Source organism: Castor canadensis, chromosome 8 (genome assembly GCF_047511655.1).
Source record: "Castor canadensis chromosome 8, mCasCan1.hap1v2, whole genome shotgun sequence".
NCBI lineage: Eukaryota > Metazoa > Chordata > Mammalia > Rodentia > Castoridae > Castor > Castor canadensis.
Window position 1 is genome coordinate 83100779 of NC_133393.1, and position 17302 is coordinate 83118080.

General features: G+C 36.9%; 1 protein-coding gene across 4 annotated transcripts in view; it reads right to left on the reverse strand.

Moving 5' to 3' along the window:
• Positions 1 to 7150: 7150 nt before the first annotated feature.
• Positions 7151 to 17302, reverse strand: part of Scaf11 (SR-related CTD associated factor 11) — a 63388-nt gene continuing 53236 nt past the window's right edge. For 2 of the 4 annotated variants that reach the window (XM_020180478.2, XM_074083216.1), the window contains 6 exons: positions 16671 to 16774; positions 12765 to 15464; positions 11681 to 12027; positions 10650 to 10868; positions 10202 to 10321; positions 7151 to 9956 (listed from right to left, as the gene is read on the reverse strand). In XM_020180478.2, the coding sequence (XP_020036067.1) occupies positions 9810 to 9956; positions 10202 to 10321; positions 10650 to 10868; positions 11681 to 12027; positions 12765 to 15464; positions 16671 to 16774 (3637 nt within the window). In that variant the 3' untranslated portion in view covers positions 7151 to 9809. The remainder of the gene's footprint in view (positions 9957 to 10201; positions 10322 to 10649; positions 10869 to 11680; positions 12028 to 12764; positions 15465 to 16670; positions 16775 to 17302) is intronic. The other 2 variants (XM_074083215.1, XM_074083214.1) reach the window with 2 other exon arrangements.

The following is a 17302-nucleotide window of genomic DNA, read 5'->3' on the forward strand; positions in this document are numbered from 1 at the left end:
TTTTGTGATGCATAGTTACTTTTTTAGTGGGGTTTTCCCATATTCACACATTGCTTTTCTTTTGACCACTGGGAGTAGAGCAAGAGACGGGAAGGGATGAAGACTGGAGATACACTTTGAGTTAGTTGCTAGCCTTGATTATTATTTGGAGGTGGGGGACTGTACGAGAGTTTGAACTCAGGACTTGGCAATGGTTAGGTAGGCTCTCTACTGCTTGAGCCACACCTCCAGCCCCTTTTAAACTTTTAAATTGCAAGGTGGAACACGGTGCATAAAATAGCAGAGCTTTATCATTGCAAACCCCTATGTAAATACTGCTCAGATTAAGAAACAAAGGCCTCCTGTCCCACCCCAGTCCCACCCTTTCACTGCCACCCCATCAGCAACCACCACCCTGAGACTTTGTTGTTTTTGTGTGTGTGTGTGTGTGTGTGCTAAGTATATGCCTCTAAACAGTGTAATTTAGTTTTGTCAATTTTGAGCTTAATATAAAAATACAGTTCCAAAATGTGTTTCATTTCATCTCTTATCCCTCATGGTTTCAAGACTTATTTTCAATGCTAAACAGTATGATGGCACTGATACCACTTAGGTTTTTTTCCAGTTTGGAGCTATTAGTAATATTAGCACTCTCACTTTCTTCTTGGTACACTTGAGCATGTGTTTCTTTTGGCCATTTACTTAGAAATGGAATTGTTAGTGTCACAGAGCAGTTTATGATAATTTGCAAATCATAGATACAAACACAGCCCAATTGTTTTCTGACAGATTAGGACTACTCTGAGATATTTGGAAGTAAGTCAAGTTGAAGGGGGTAGGCAAATGGACTGCTTAGGAGGTGGTAGTCCTTTCCTACCAAGTGGGCAACACACAAGCTATAGTTATGATTTTGTCTGAAGAGGTTCTGCTGGAAAGCCGATTATCGACAATGTGTATAGAAATTCCGTTGCTCAGAGCAAGCATTTGTTAGTTGAATTAAATGATTCACTTAGAAGTCCGAAGGACAAACCAGAAGACTAGATAAGGCAGTCACTTGAAGAATTTATTTGATGAGATGATTATGAGAATTTCATGTAGTCTGGGGAGGGACAATGGAGACAGAAATATGTATATCGTTTCCGGTGCTAGGTGGGTTGAGTGAGGAAAATAAGTGGCTGGACCTCGGTCCTATACAAAGAAATCTAGTTGGGTAGGTGATGTCCGTAGAGATTCAGGCGCAGTTGTCGCCCTCATTTTTTTCAATTCTACAATAAGGTTAATACTAGGACCTGCCAAATTGAAAGTTGTTAGGAAAAAGAAGGGTGATAATACAAATAAAGTTTTCAGCACATGGCAGCATTAAACACTCACTTGCGTTAGTCTCTGGGCTGTAACTGCCATTCAGGACTGACTGTACTTGCTAGAGCTAAGAAGGACATGCTATTGGCTATTAAGAGTAAAAGAGAAAAATTCTGAGTATGATTTAAAAAAAGCAGTGCTACAATGATAACTTGGCAAGTGTGTAAATAAAGAAAAAAAAAACCCCCCTTGAGCTCAATGTGTTGGTACATACCTGTAATCACAAGCTGCTAGGGAGAGGATCACGATTCAAAGCTGTCCCCAGGCAAACGTGCTAGACCCTATCTGGAACAAACAACACACACACACAAAAAGTGGTGCAGCACCTGCATAGCAAGCCTGAACCCTTGAGTTTAATCCTCAGTAAGCGGGTTGAAGGAACACACAACACTTGAATTAAGCACACACATCCTAACTAAAACAAGAACTGGATCCCTACAACAGTTAGATTATACCATTAACTGCTGTGAATTCTTTGCAAACTTTTTTTCTGCAAAGGTGTTGTTAGCCAATGATTACTGCGATCTAAACCCAGATAAGTCAATACAACTTGAAAAGAAGCCCGGAACCGGTGGCTCACACCTGTAATCATAGCTACTTGGAAGGTTGAACTCCAAAGGATTGCTGTTCAAGGCCAGCTTGGGCAAACAGTTCAAGAGACCCCCATCTGCAAAATAACCAGAGCTGTGACTCAAATGCTAGAGCATCTGCTTTGCAAGCATGAAGTCCTGAGTTCAAACTCCAGTACCTCAAAAAAAAAGATTAAAAGGCGTGTGCATGCACGTGTGCACACACCTGCACGCATGAGCCCAAACTCCATGCACTATAGGGTGCTGTTGCTGCTTCTGAAACGAGAGAATTCAAATGATTTTAAGACAAGCTGTGAGCTAATTATGCTCCTGAAAGAGATGAGCTGTGGACAGGTGCTTTGTTCCTTGGCTGCACTGGAGTCCAGCTAGAGAGATTTAAAAACATCCCAAACCAGGGACAGATTTAGCTGATCTGGGAGGGGCCTTTTTATTAGTCTTCTAAATCACCCTATAAATAAATATGCAGGTAGATTGCAAACCACTGGACAAGTTACATCTCGATCAATATCCAAAAGGAGACAATGAAAGAAGCAGTCCTGATTATACAGGCAGAAATCCTCCAAGGAAACACGGAAGAGACTTCAAGATAGTCATATTTCAGTAGCTCTGCTTTTGATAGACAACTCTCAAAGGCTCAGCGATAACATACTGGAGCTTACAAAGCTGGAGCTCACATTCTCGGGGAACTTTACAGCCAATACCCATCCTTCCCACCAAACATGGGCGATCTTCTCTACTGCTCACAGGACTGCAAGGAGAATGGTCACGCCAGTAGTGACTTGGAAAGGCTACTTCCTTAGGACTGACAGGTTTCATCAGTTGCCAGAAGCCAAGCTCTTCCTTAGGGAGCTAAGTGTGCGGAGACCCGGCACCTGTCACAGCAAGGTACTTACTCAGTTTAAGAACTAGGGCCAGCTCGCCAGCAGTGCATCAGGTCTTCTCTCCCACCCTTGCAGGCCAAGCAATGAAGCCCACAATTTTGAGATACAGTTTTTGTTTTTTGATAAGCTATTATTTGCTGTAGGAAATCTGGACACTTAGAGAAAAGCCTAAGAGGGTGAAACTTTCTATTACCCAGAAACAACTTCTACTGGTAATTTGGCCTTTAATCTTTCTAAAATAAAAAATAGGGTGCTATGTACTGTTTGTGTCCTGTCTTCTCCATTTAGCCATACAGAGGGCGCCATTCTCTCATTTTTCCTTCTTGCAAACATTTTTAAATAGCGCCAAATCTGTTCACATGACTGAACCAGACCTGACACCCATCCAAATCTCCACTTAACACTAGAGTGGAATAACGTGGACCAGGATGCTCACATCACGAAAACAAATGACCCCTTTAAGGCTCCTTGCATAGTTTCAAGTTGCCATTTAACAAAATTATATGAATTCACATATGCACCAGTAGTTTGATCACAATACTCATGCCAGAACTAAAACTTTTATCAGCTTGGTAAAATCTTAAATGTTGAATACTTTAACCAGTCTTGAGCCACTTTTTTTTTTTTTTACAATTTTGAACAAATGCAGTCAAAAAATAATTTAGATTTCAAAACTAAAACTTTTAAATTCCCACACACGCATTACACAGCTCAGTAGATGTGGAGCTGTCAGTCCCATTATCATGCTGTCTTCAAATTGTCTGACCCATTATTTCCTTGCAGTTCATTTTGTGAAAATCTGCCACCCAAAAAGCAAATGGTAGATGGGCGCCAATGGCTCATGCCTGTAATCCTAGTTTAGGGAGGCTGAGGTCAGGAGGATCACAGTGCGAGGCTAGCCCAGGCAAATAGTTCGTGAGACCCCCATCTCCAAAAGAACCAGAGCAAAATGGACTGGAGGTATGGCTCAAGCTGTAGTGCCTGCTTTACAAACGTGAGGCCCTGAGTTCAAAGCCCCATCCCACCAAACAAAAACAAAAAGGTGACCCAAAACAAAACGTGAGCTTCACTTATGTGACAGAGTGAAAGAGACTTGTTGAAGGGGGCATGTTTTAGGGATTTGGTTGGTTCTATAGGGATTACTCGAACTCTACTCATCCTGAGCATCCTCAGTTCTTCCTCAAGGCAGCCTCCTTCGACCCAAATACCTCTACAGTGTCAATCCTCATTGTAGCCATTCTAGGTTAGTGTCACCATGCTCTGTCCAGAACCCTTTTGCACCTGCCATCACTCTTCCAGTTCATTTTCTCTCCTGGCCTAATTATCGCTTAGGTGTTTGTTAGGGGGGTGGGGAGGGTGCTGTACCAGGCATGAACTCAGGGCCTTGTGCCTCTGGGCAAATGCTCTACCACTTGAGCCATGCCTCCAGCTCTTTCAGTCAAGTATCACCTGCTCTAGGGGCCCTTTTCTCTTATGTCCCATTAATCCATCAGATACTTAGAGCGCACCATAGCTCTTCCCCATGCACTTACATCTGCACTCTGGCCCTGTTCTTTTCCACCACAGTAGATAGTTCAATAAAGGCAAGCTGAGAGCCTGTAACACACAGGCTGGCACTATCTGATCAATAAATCCCAATATAACAAAAACTATGCTTATAATGATTCATCCTTGGTGTTGAAAATGAACTGGTGTATATGGAATTTAAGTAATAGTTAAGAATACTAAAAAAGGTCAAAGTACTAAGGCTGGATTTTATTGCAGACTTGATACAGGACAGCCACTGTCTTGAAATGACGAGAAAGAGCAAAGAAATCATTAAAGATAGCTTCAAGATTAAAGGTTTAATACCTCCAAGATAGCAAATATGACTGCTATTAAAAAATAGACATGAGTAGAGCGCCAGTGGCCAATGCCTGTGATCCTAGCAGCTCAGGAGGCAGAGAACAAGAGGATCAATGTTTGAAGTCAGCCCAGGCAAATAGTTCACGAGACCTTATCTCAAAAAAACACAACACAAAAAAAGGCTGGTGGAGTGGCTCAACTGGAGCACCTGCCTAGCAAGTGTGAGGCCCTAAATTCAAACCCCAGTGCCACCAAAGAATAAAAAATTAAAAAAAGGGCCAGGTGCCACTGGCTCACACCTGCAATTCTACCTACGTGGGAGGCTGAGATCAGAAAGATCATGGTTCAAGGCTAGCCAAGGTGTGACACAAAATAACCAAAACAAAAAAGAACTGGACGTTGTGTCTCAAAGCACTAATAGAGCATCTGCACCGTGGACACCTGTTCTGCAGGTATGAAGCCCGAGTTCAAACTGCAATTCCTTGTTAAAAAAAAAAAAAAATGGGGCTGCGATGGGACTCAGAGGCAAAGAACTTGTCATCCTCACCACCAGAAAAAAGGAAAAAGGGGGTATTGTGTGACATACAATACACACACCCTCTCCACCCCATCCTCCCCAGGCACAGTGAAGAACATCCTTTTCTGCTTTAGTTACTATTCCGAACCAGTCGTATGTTACTATACTACTTAAATGTGTGAACTCAACATAGCATGAGGTATGGACTTTGGGATGTCTTCCAAATCTAGATCTGATTGTGGACTCTATCAGTAAGTAACTGTGTAATTAGATTACTGTTAATCTTTTATGCATCTCAGTTTTATCAGAGCTAATTGCTTAGAACTGGCTTCATAAAGTGAGGTAACATACTAAGTGTCTCAGAGTGGTGCACACTAAAAGCTTAAAAAAATATGTGACGTTATTCTCTAGAACACGGTCCTAAGCTCAACCCTGACAATGCATATGAAGAACTCCTCACAGGTAGGCACCGTTTAATGAGCTGAAAGTTCATTAAGACCTTATAAACAAGACCAAGTATTATATGTTCAGTACCAATATAAAAGGTGGAATTAGCTGGGCACCAGTGGCTCAGCCTCGTAATCCTAGCTATTCAGGAAGCAGACATCAGGAGATTCACAGTTCAAAGCCAGGCAAATAGTTCCCACGTCCCTATCTTGAAAAAATCCATTACAAACAGAAGGATGGTGGAGTGGCTCAAGGTGTAGGCCCTGAGTTCAAATGCCAGTACCACAAAAAAAAAAGTGGAATTAAAGACTATAAGCCCAGACACACAATAGGATCAAATAAATTAATTTCTTTCAGAGAACAAATAAGCAGTACTTATCCAAATTTAACATGTGCATGCATAGTCTGGAATTCAACATAATCTAGTATACAAAAAGAGAGGCTATCTCACATAAGATGTTCTTTACAACATTGTTTCTAATAACCAAAGCCTGCAAATCACTTAACCACATCAACACAGGAACATAACACAAGCCATTATATAACAATGCATATTTATGTGTACTGACATTAGAATCCATCTTCAATTTACTAAAGGGCTGAGAAATGCAGAACAATTTATAAAGTACAATTCATAAGCCGGGAAAAAGATACATGAACCCTATTTTCCTGCAACTTAAAAAAAAATTTTGTAAATGTACCAAAGTGTTTGGAAAGAAATACTTTTCTGGTAGTTCTCTTTGGACAGAAAAATCCCAGCTTAAGAAAACAAGTTTCACACTAATAGTTTGAATTTCCAAAGTTGTAAATTTGTTTATATTTTAAATTTTTGCAGGAAAATACTTGACAAAGACATATTTCTAGGAATCATTCCCACGTTAACAATCTGAAATGGATATAAAAATTTATCTATAAAGATGCTTCCATACAAACATGTTACACTTTTAGAAATTTTTGTATTTCACTAATTTATTTGTATTTGGAAAAAGAACTTAATATCCAGTTAAGAGTATTATCTGTATGAGAACAACTACACATCCATTAAAAGTCATGCTATAGGAATAGGGGGTGCAGCTCAGGAGGTAGAGCACTTGCCTAACAAGTGTGTGAGGCCCTGAGTTCAATCCTGGGTACTGCAAAAAGAAAAAGTCATGCTATAGAATGTTTATTAAAAACTGGGAAATCTTCAGGACAAGTTACAGAATGGTTATGTGCAGTGAAGTTGGCATTAAAAATTATTACCTTTGGCAGGTGATTTTAAACCTTTTGCTTTCAGTCTTTTTTTTCTGGCAAATTTACTAACTTTTTTTCTAATTTACTATAATGATTATGTAATTAGGAAAATCTTCTCTTAAATGATATGCTTACAGCTAGCTCTAAGCTTGCTTTTGAGCCTAGACACTGATAAAACTATGAGCTAATGATTTGGGTATAAATCTAAGAGATACACTCTCAACACATTTGGAAAGAGTTACCATGATGTTTATTTACCTCATCATTTCCCAGGAAACTTAATAAAATGTTAAAGACACTTCTTTGTTTACCAAAGGAATTTATTAGAAAATATTATACACTACACAGTTGCTTAAGAATATTGTTTCAGTAGACAGCACTCCAACCTCATTCTACAATGTCTCAGACCCTAGGGCAACCACTGTGCTTCTGAAGCTACATTTTTTGGAAGGAACATTCAAGTAGTACACACCATGGCCATTTAATGGAAGGTAATGAAGAAAATGTGGTAATTTCCAAGACAACAACAAATAATCACAAAACTTTTGGAATATTAAAGTAATGGGTAACAATTAGTCTCAAAATTCTACACATCTCTAAAACCTAAAACATCAATGTGACTATTAAGTTAAAGGGACCAAGGTTCCAAAGGCTAAGAAAATATTGAATCTTGATAAACAAAATGAGCAATCTGTAACCCCATAAACTGTTTTTAATTAGTTTGCACACATGCAAAGTTAAAGTGAATTTCTGAAAAATAAGCAATAGGGAATGTAAAAGCAATGTATTTTTAACATAAAGCATGCACTTTCTAATTCATTCTTAAAGAATTTCAATTCTAATCAAGTAACGTTCTTCATTAGCTATTTTAAATGCAGTCTTACTAGTGCCAACCAGATATAGAAAGCACACTTGTTATTTTCAAGAATCGTGAAAATAATTCATGAGTTCTGCCAAGGATAGAGGGCCTTCTCTTCACCACATCACCTACTTTTCTCCAAAACTTGTTTGTAAAAACTAATTGGTATAAAGGAAAATTTTAAATGTCACCCATCTCCCAATGTCACTAAAAGGAAAATGCAGAGGCATTTATTATGTGATTCATTAGCTCAGGCACAATTTGCTACAAAATTTTCAGTGTGAACCACCCTTAACTCAAAATAGATCACAAATTCACACCATCGTTTATGGAGTTCTGAACTGAAACAACTGAGGAGGTGCACAGTGATATTGAAACACTATCTTTATGTTTTATTAGAAGAATAAAACCAAACTTCTTTCTCCATCATAATCTAAACACACTTTAATTAAAAATATATATGTCAGTAAAACTGTATTACAAATGCCCAGAAATGTAGAATGAAGATCAAAAATTGTTTGGAAATGTTTTTAGGATTACAATCATAACCCAACAAAGCTTATTTAACTGCCACAACCTCTATGGGGCCAACATTTCAAAATATTTTTGCCTATCAAAGCTAGCACCAGGAAAGTATTATGTACAAAAAAACTAGGAAATGGATAATTGTTACTTCAGAAAAGCAGTCATACACGGTATTGCTCTTGCTAAATAGTTTAGCAAAAGGTCTGACTCACTGAGGTGTATTAAATTGGATCTATGAACATAAGATCTGAATTTCCAGTTATTCGGTATTTATTAAAAATTATTACTGGAATGAAAGTCACTTTATCATGGAAAGAACTCATTTTTCTTTCAAGATGCCAATTAAAACAATGGCACTATAAACACTTTAAACCTTTTTTTTTGGTGCGACTGGGATTTTTTTGAACTCAGGGCTTTGCACTTGCAAAGCAGGCACTCTACCACTTGAGCCACACCTCTAGTCCTAAACCTACCTTTCATAAAAATTAAGATACTCTAGTACTTTAAAAAATCCCTAGTCCCTGAAAAACTAACTGAAACTCCACTACTTAATTTTCCTCTCCTTTTGTTCAACATAAGTTTTAATGTCTAGAATTCTACAACATGGCTAATGGTCACCAAATTAACACTTCATTCATTATAAAGCATTTGAGGTTTTCTCAAATGTGTAAAGAATTTCATTAGCAATGAGACAGATGAGCAAAAACCTGAAACCAGTGAAGTGAGTCTGTAATTCTACCCTAGTCCGAAGGAAGGAAAGGTCACCACTTAACAGCAATTCTCCAATTGGCACAAAGAATTTATCATCACTGATGGGTAGAAAAGATGAAAGAACATAATTTCTAAAAAGTCAACACTTTTTCCAAATGGGTCTTCTGAATTTGACAAAGACTAAGAACTGCCAAAGCTGTCATCTAGCAAATCAAACTTCATCTCAACTGGGGGAAAAAAGGCACAAAAGAAAAGCAAGCAGCACAACCTTTATTTGGTGATACAACAGGTGAAGAGTGTCTCAAGGTATTTTACTCATGTGATAATCTGTTTTCTATCTAAGCAATTTATTCAGATATGTACTTTAAAAATACACATTAGGAACCCTGCAATTGATATTAGAAATATCATAATGGTAATACATTATTTAACTTTCTATAATTAGAGGGGAAAAGTCATAAAGATACTTTATTTTTTAGCCTGACAGAATAAATGTATTTATATATATATATATATATATCTTCCAAAACCAGTGCTTAGAATTTTCTAATTTATGCATTCCATTGTTCTAATCAAAAAGCTGTACATCTTCCAGTATCCACACTATAACACAATCCTAGTAAAAATGCACAACCCATTAAACCCTTTATTTTCCCTTGAATTTATTTGGGGGGAGGGGTTAGATATAAGTTGCAGTGCAGAACTATATTTATTTAGAACAAAACATTATATTCTACATTAAAAAAAATAATTTTATCAAAACCAAATTTCTGTCACAGTTATGTGTGATCTTCAGTTAATGGTGCAGGTTGCAATTGCACTTTGCAGGTATCTTGACAATGTCCTTCACAGCATTCCCCTTTTCAGCCTATGTTTTTTTCAGTAGACACAGGTTCGTCCAGAGTTTTCTTTTGGCTTCCCTTCCGTGAATATTTGTATTTGTCTACATAGGCTTTAACCAGATTTGCCACTTTAGTAGAATTTACTTCTCCACTCTTACTGTGACAAACCTAAGAAAAAAAAGGGGGGGGGGACTTTTTTCATGCTTGAAGGGATTAAGCAAAATGGAAAGCTTTGTGAAAACAACCCCAAATACAGTCAGACTTGCATATCTCACATTAACTTATTCAAAAGGTAAGAAGCAGGCAAGAATTAGTAGGAGCTAGCTTTTATCAATTAAATTTAAGTATTCCTTTATTAAAATAGAAGTGGGCCAAAATAATATGTACAGAACTCCAATAAAACTGTAACTTACTTTATCTACTGCTTTCCGTACAATCTCTTTATACTCTTCCTTCGTGATATCTTTATTTTGATAAAATGGCTTAATAGCCAACTTCACCTCCTGTGCTGCTTTTTCTTGAATTTGTAATTTCTGATGAGAAGAAAATGTACAATTATTATTTGCCAACCACATATTCTCAAAAAATTTCTTTAAAATATGAAACTGAAAACACTGCACAATGACATTATTACAAGGAACTCTTCACATATGGGTATGACAAATGCAAAATACTTATTTATTAACACATACATCAAATATTTTGAGAAAGAATTCAACAGGCATTGACACATCTAGATAGAACCCTTCAAATAATACTGGAATTTAAGACTCTTCACCATTCATACAAAATCTGGTATTTTTTTCATCTTTATCACATACAGAATTATCGCATACAGGTTACTCTCAACCTTGAACTTGCCTTGTCTGTCTTCGAGCTATCTGCGCTGGCTTCCACTGTAACACTTACTTTGCTTTCTGCCAATTTTACAGCAGCATTAGAGGCTTTGCTGTGACTTGATGACGAAGTATTACCAGAACTTGGTCCCTGAACTGTTCCCATGTTTCCTGGGGCTGCTGTTGGAGCAGGCAAGACTGGTGCACTCATGTTATTACTCACATGAGAAGCATTAGGAATACCCTGTTTTAAAGATTGTCAGTTAATAAATTATTTGTACTCAATATATCTCTTAGTCAAACATTAGGAATTACATTAAAAAATACAAAGCAATTCAACCTTAGTACTTAGAAAACTAGCACTTAAAGAATGATGTCTTTCTTCCAAAGCTCCTTAGGAATACTAATTAAAGTTAAGTGTCCCTGTTTTAAACACTGGAGATGATGAAGCAAGGAGTTGAGATGATATTAGAAAAAGATGTAAGAACTCAAATTCTAACATCCCTTTTTCCTACTACTCTAACAATATGACTGTCAGGATTTTATAGTTTCTAAAGGGCAGACACAAACAAGAAGCAACCCAATGTTTACTAATTATTCAAATTTTCAGTGTCACAGAGGCATTTTTTTTAGATGGGAAATTCATGAAAATCAAACAGAGAAAATAGACAATGAACATCTTTACCTGGTTTGTTCAAACAAGAAAACAAACTTTATCACAGTAGTTAAACCCTAGTTCCTATTACCTTCCCTGAAAAGTTCTATAAAAGAGAAAATTTTTAAAGTACTCTCCACTTGACTCTAGTTTTACTCATAATTTAGTCTTAATCTCACAATCAAAGCTGCTTATATAAGTAATGGTGTGCATGTAATATTATCTAATTTTCCTGAAGGGAGGTTGAGAGTAGGAGCTAGAAAAGGATAATGAAAAAGGGACTTGTGAGGGTCTTACCATAAATGTAACCAAATAATCAACTTTCTGAATGCCAGAAAGCCTCTACTAGCTAAATGTTTTTAACAATTGTTTTGATTAAACTTGAGTTGCTAAAAACATACCTGCAACTGCTTTCCATCTGGTTGTGAAGCAATGTAGTTAACTTGTTGGGATGGTGGGGGTGGGGGAGGAGGTGATGGTAGTCCCTGAGTAACAGTGGTAGGAGCAGCCACCTGCATGAGAGGCACTCCTGTGTGGAGATGCAAGGGTAGCTGAGGATGAATATTAAATGGACTGCGTTGGATGTTCATCATAGGGGCATGAACACCCATTGGATATGGGTAGATATTCACTGGCTGGTGTTGCGCACTCATTTGTTGCTGAATTACGTTCATTTGTGGTTGCATCATATTTACAGGTAGCTGAGAACCATCAATTTGTTGATTTGTTTGGTCTTTTAGATTAGAATCTATCAAAAGAAAAAAAGGTTGTAAAAAAAATCATATTACAAATCTCTTTAAAAACAGAAGAAAAACTGGTTATATTAAAATTAAGGCATAATTAATAGACTCAGTACACCAAAACTAAAGCCCAATTGTTTAATCTGGACATTCGTAAATAATGTAGAATGATTCTCTAACTAAAAGAAAGCATTTGAAATAATTTAAAAGAATAAATTCATATTATACATAAACAGTAGAAAGAACCAGTAGTTCAAGAAACTTACTAGTTAAAAAAGATTATGTAAGACTTAACTGGTTACTAACTTATAAGTAGGTCAATTTTTAGTATTTTCAACAGCTTTTTCTCTTGCAATGTTCTTAACAAGAAAAAACAAAGAAAGATAAATAGTATTAGAAGAGAACAATGATCAATAAAAACTCAAGCAGGTACACCCGAAATAAATGAAATAGAAGTTAAATCCTGCACAGGAGCATCCCAAACTCTTCTTCTACTGTAGCAAACAGGAATAAAATATTTAAGCTTTTGGCAAAATTTGGAATGGGGTAGGGCTAAAAAAAAAAACAGTACTAACATACGTATATATATGTGTATATGTATTTATATAATGCAAAGTGATCTGTAAACAACTAGGATTCCGTTTACCATTATAAAATCTACAAATGTTTCAATTCAAATATGGTACTACATTTATATCTCTTTCTTCAAGTAAAACAGCATCAATAAACAAACAGAATATGTTACCCTGTTCAGTTGTTTCCTCTTCTTGTCTCATCCACCCAGACTGTGGACCTGAAGAATTCCTCCCTCGCCGAGAGTAATAGTTTTGCACATCTTCTGGCAAAGTCTTTCTCACAGCCCAACTAGAAGCAGATGTCCACCCTGATCTATCTGCTGGTGTATCAAAAGAGAACTCTTGCTCACTTTTCCGCCTATAGGGTTGCTGCTCCGCAAACTTAAGAGGATCATTCCCTGCACTATTTGAATTACCTGAGAGGGGTTTTCGGTTCTGCCACCTATTTTCATTCTGATCTGTATGGGCAAAATTACCTCTGTAAGTGCCTCTGCCTCGGTTACCTCTACCCCGGTTAGATACCCAACCCGAACCAAAGTTTTTATTCCAAGAATTTCCTGAATTCTCATTTCTGTTTTCCTCCCAGTGGGACTCTTTTAACTTTTCTGGATTTCTGGTCCTTGGATCAGGCCCAGAATTAATTTTTTCGGTTACCCAACTGGGGCAGTCACTTTTAGGCTTGTCGGTAGAATTTGAATCATCAGTATCTGGATTGATGTCATTTTTTTCTTTTCTATTATTTTCGTTCTGCTTGTCTGGGTCATTTCTTCTGTACCGCTCATTTCCTCGTGGACACCTCCAACCATCATTTGTCCATCTTTCCTTCCACCGGGGAGAGTAACTATCTCTTTCATTTCTACCAAATGATGAACTCTTACTTTTTGTTCTCGACCTTGATGGTGATCTAGAACGAGATCTGGACCACCTTCTGGTTCTCCTTTCTCTATCTCGATCTCTTCTCTGACCATCTCGATCATTTTCTCTTTCTTTGCTCCGGGACCTAGATTTTTCTCTTGAGGAAGAATCTTTCACTCTTGACTGAGATCTTTGGTTCTCTCTAGAAGTATCTCTTCTTGGGGACAGTGATTCAGATCTTTTGCCTTCCCTAGTACTATCTCTTTTTGGAGACCGAGACTGAGAGTGCCTCCTTTCTCTTGCCATATCCTTTTTTGGGGACTGAGAACGAGATTTTCTCCGTCCTCTAGCAGATTCTTTCTTAGGAGATGGTGATCGAGACTTCTTGCTTTCTTTTCCAGCTTCTCTTTTGGGGGATGGAGATTGAGACCGCTTCTTTTCTTGGGCAGTGTCTTTGTTGGGAGACCACGTTGTAGATGGAGAATGAAATCTAGATTTTCGAGTACGAGGCTTTTTGGCTTTATCTTTTGTATCTACTGGGCTTTCAGATGGTTGAGATTCAGTTTCAGCCTTTTCATTTGTAGGATCAGAAGATACCTTACTTTCAGAATTCTGTGTCACAGAATTTTCATTCAATTGCTTAGCATCAGCATTTGTGGATGATTCGATTTCAGACTCATTTTGGTCACTGCACAATGAATCACACTCCATAGGTATTGCTTCATTATTGTCCTCACTAAAATGCTTCTCAATCTGCTCATTTTGTGTGGTAAGCAACTCTGTAGATTTGGAATGTTCAGCCAGAGACTCCATCTTTTCTTCTAAAGATTTGTCCAACTGGGTGTTTAATAAATTATCTTCAGAGTCTTGAACAGGACAGAAATTTCCACTTTCTGAAGTATCACACGCTGTAATTATTTCTGCATTTTCAGTTTCAACATGTCCCAGCAACTGAATTTCTGAGCTCTCAATAGATATTTTGTCTACTGTTTGTTTAACTTCACCTTCAGAAGATTCTAATATAGGGCTTTTTACAGTATCTTCTGTTTTTACTGTAGAATCTTTATGATCAATGATTTCTACAGTCAGATTGTCCGCTATTTTTTCTTCACCTATTTTTTCTTCATTAACCACTGATTCTGTATTCTTAGATACCTCACCTAGAGAAGTAGATATTGGTGGGTATACTTCAGTTTTAGATACTGAACCTGAAATAAAATCATTTGGAGGATGATCTGAACATGTAACTCCATTTACCTCTGATTCTGAAGACATAGATACCTGGTCTTGATTTTCCAGTGAATCACTCTCTTTTTCAAAAATATCTTTAGAAATCTCACTTTCTACACACAAAACTTTGGCCTCTATACCTGTATTCTCAAGTTTTTGAATTTCCTCTTCCTGTACAAGCACAGGAGTGTCTTGAATATAAGATTCTGAATACAAAGATTCTACTTTTTCTTCTATATCATGATTCTTGGTATGCTCCTCATTTTCTTCTACTTGTTCTCTGCAACTTTTCAAGCAATTAGCCAACTGATTTTCTACATTTGTTTGCACAGAACAAATGTTACTGCTTTCTACATCCGATTGTTGCTCCTTCTCCACTATCAGTGACGTGCCACATTCTGTTACTTCTTCCTCTACTGAATCACTAGAAGACGTTTTGTCAGGAAGAGGTACAGATCTCCGAAGTTTCTTTTTTACTAAAGGTGTTTTTTTCCCTCTCCTTACAGACTTGCGTTTTGGAGCCTGTCTTCTTTGCTTTTCTGCCTCAGCTGGAGAGGAAACACTTATGGAAGGATTACTATTACCTGGGGCATCACACCCAGAATTATTTGGTACTGGGGATTTCTGAGACTGACTGACTGTCTCAGTTCTCGTATTACGTGTAGATCTCCTTGTAGGCGTTGTTGCAGGTTTTCGCCTTGATCCTCTAGTATTTGATGTACTAGAAGTTTGCTTTTTTTCGTCTCCTTCTTGGGTGTGTGTTAATGCATATCCTTTGCAAGTACCTAACAATATTGAAAACAGTAAGAAGTTTTTTAAAAACGTGTCTCAAAAAATGATAACTGTTTGGCTATACTTAATTTTAGCAATAAAAAGAGTGTAATACAGTGAAACAAAAATAGTTATGAATCAAATTACAATTACATGTAACATCTCACAGCTGAGGTTTTATGGGGGTATTTTTGTTGTTTAAATACTACTGAAGTTACAACTAGATTTGAATCCATGTAGATTTCCTGTTTATATGGAAAACAGGAAAATATGTTCAGTCAGGTAACAGCTATTGTTTTATGATCTGTTATCTAGACAAAAACAGAAAACTGTCGCTATTTATGAATAAAGACTGAGACTACTTTTTCATAAATAATTCACAGATGTCACTCTAAACATCTATGGCTTAGACACCAGAGCCCTAAACAGAAAGGCAACTTCTAGTTAGTTCCTTAAAGTCTTGAAGTTGGAATTCCTTAAAATTGTAGAAGAGATTTTCTAATTGAAACCACTTTTTTTAAATTAACAGACGAAATTACTTATCATGTACATAAGGTTCAGAAGTATATAATACACTGTGGACTTACTAAATCTAGCTAATTAGCACATTCATTAGTGTAGAGTTTATTTTTCAATGGTAAGAACACTTCGCATCCACTCAACATTTTTTAAGATTAAAAGTATTATATATAAACTACATTGTTATTTAAAATATATTTAATAATATTATTGTATATATAAACTATAGTCAGCAAGTTGTACAATAGCCCCCTTGAACTTAGACCTCCTGTCTCACTCAAATTTTGGGTCATCTATTTCCACTCGTCCCTTTCTCCTGGTAATCACAACCCAGCTCCTGGTAACCACCATTTTAGTCACCATTCCTATGAGATCAATGTTTTTAGGTTCCACATGAGTGAAATCATGTTGTATTTGTCTTTTTGTGCCTGTCTTATTTCACTCAGCTATCATCCTTCAAGTTCATCAATGTTATTGCAAAAGGCAAGATTCTTTCTTTTTAATGACTGGATACTATTCCATTTTGTGTATGTATACTCTAGTTCTAATGACTTTAAAAGTTAAGTCACTGTTCAATTATTTACAGAACTATCTAAGAGTTACTATGTTACTTTACAATTTTCTATATCAACCCTCACATTTTTCAAAACTGGAAAAGGCTAGCAATTTTAAAAAACAGAAAAACATTTCACAAACTTTACCCAAATTTTCTAATGACATGGTACTTGGAAAAATAGTTCTTGGCAACACACAAGAAATGAGAGGGAGGACTTCTGTTTCAATATTCCAAGGCATAAAACCAACTCTGAAAATTAAAAACAAAATAAAGACATCTTTGTTTAAATGGTTTAAGAAAATAAAGGCTAAAATAAAGAAATTTTTATTTAAATGGTTTAAAAAACTAAGTCAGCAATTTAAAACCATTAATTCTTCATATCAGATTATCAGGTTTTTTGTTTTGTTATAGGACTGGGATTGGAGCTCACAGCTTTACACTTGCAAACCAGGTGTTCTACCATTTAAGCCACACCTCCAGCCCATTTTGCTCTGGTTATTTTTGGAGATGGGATCTTGAGAAGGATTTGCCCTGGCTGGCCTCAAACTGTAATCCTCCAAATGTCAGCCTCCTAAGTAGCTAAGATTACAGGCATGAGCCACCTGCACTCAGCTGGATTAGCAATACTAATATACAGTATTTAAGCTTTTTTGCCCAAATAATAGCAAATATAAATTCAAGACTATTAATTGCCTGGAGATGACTACCAGTTGGCTGTGAAGAAAAAAATCCTTAAAAAGCATGTTTTTCTGTTAAACTAATGTCAAAGAGATGAAG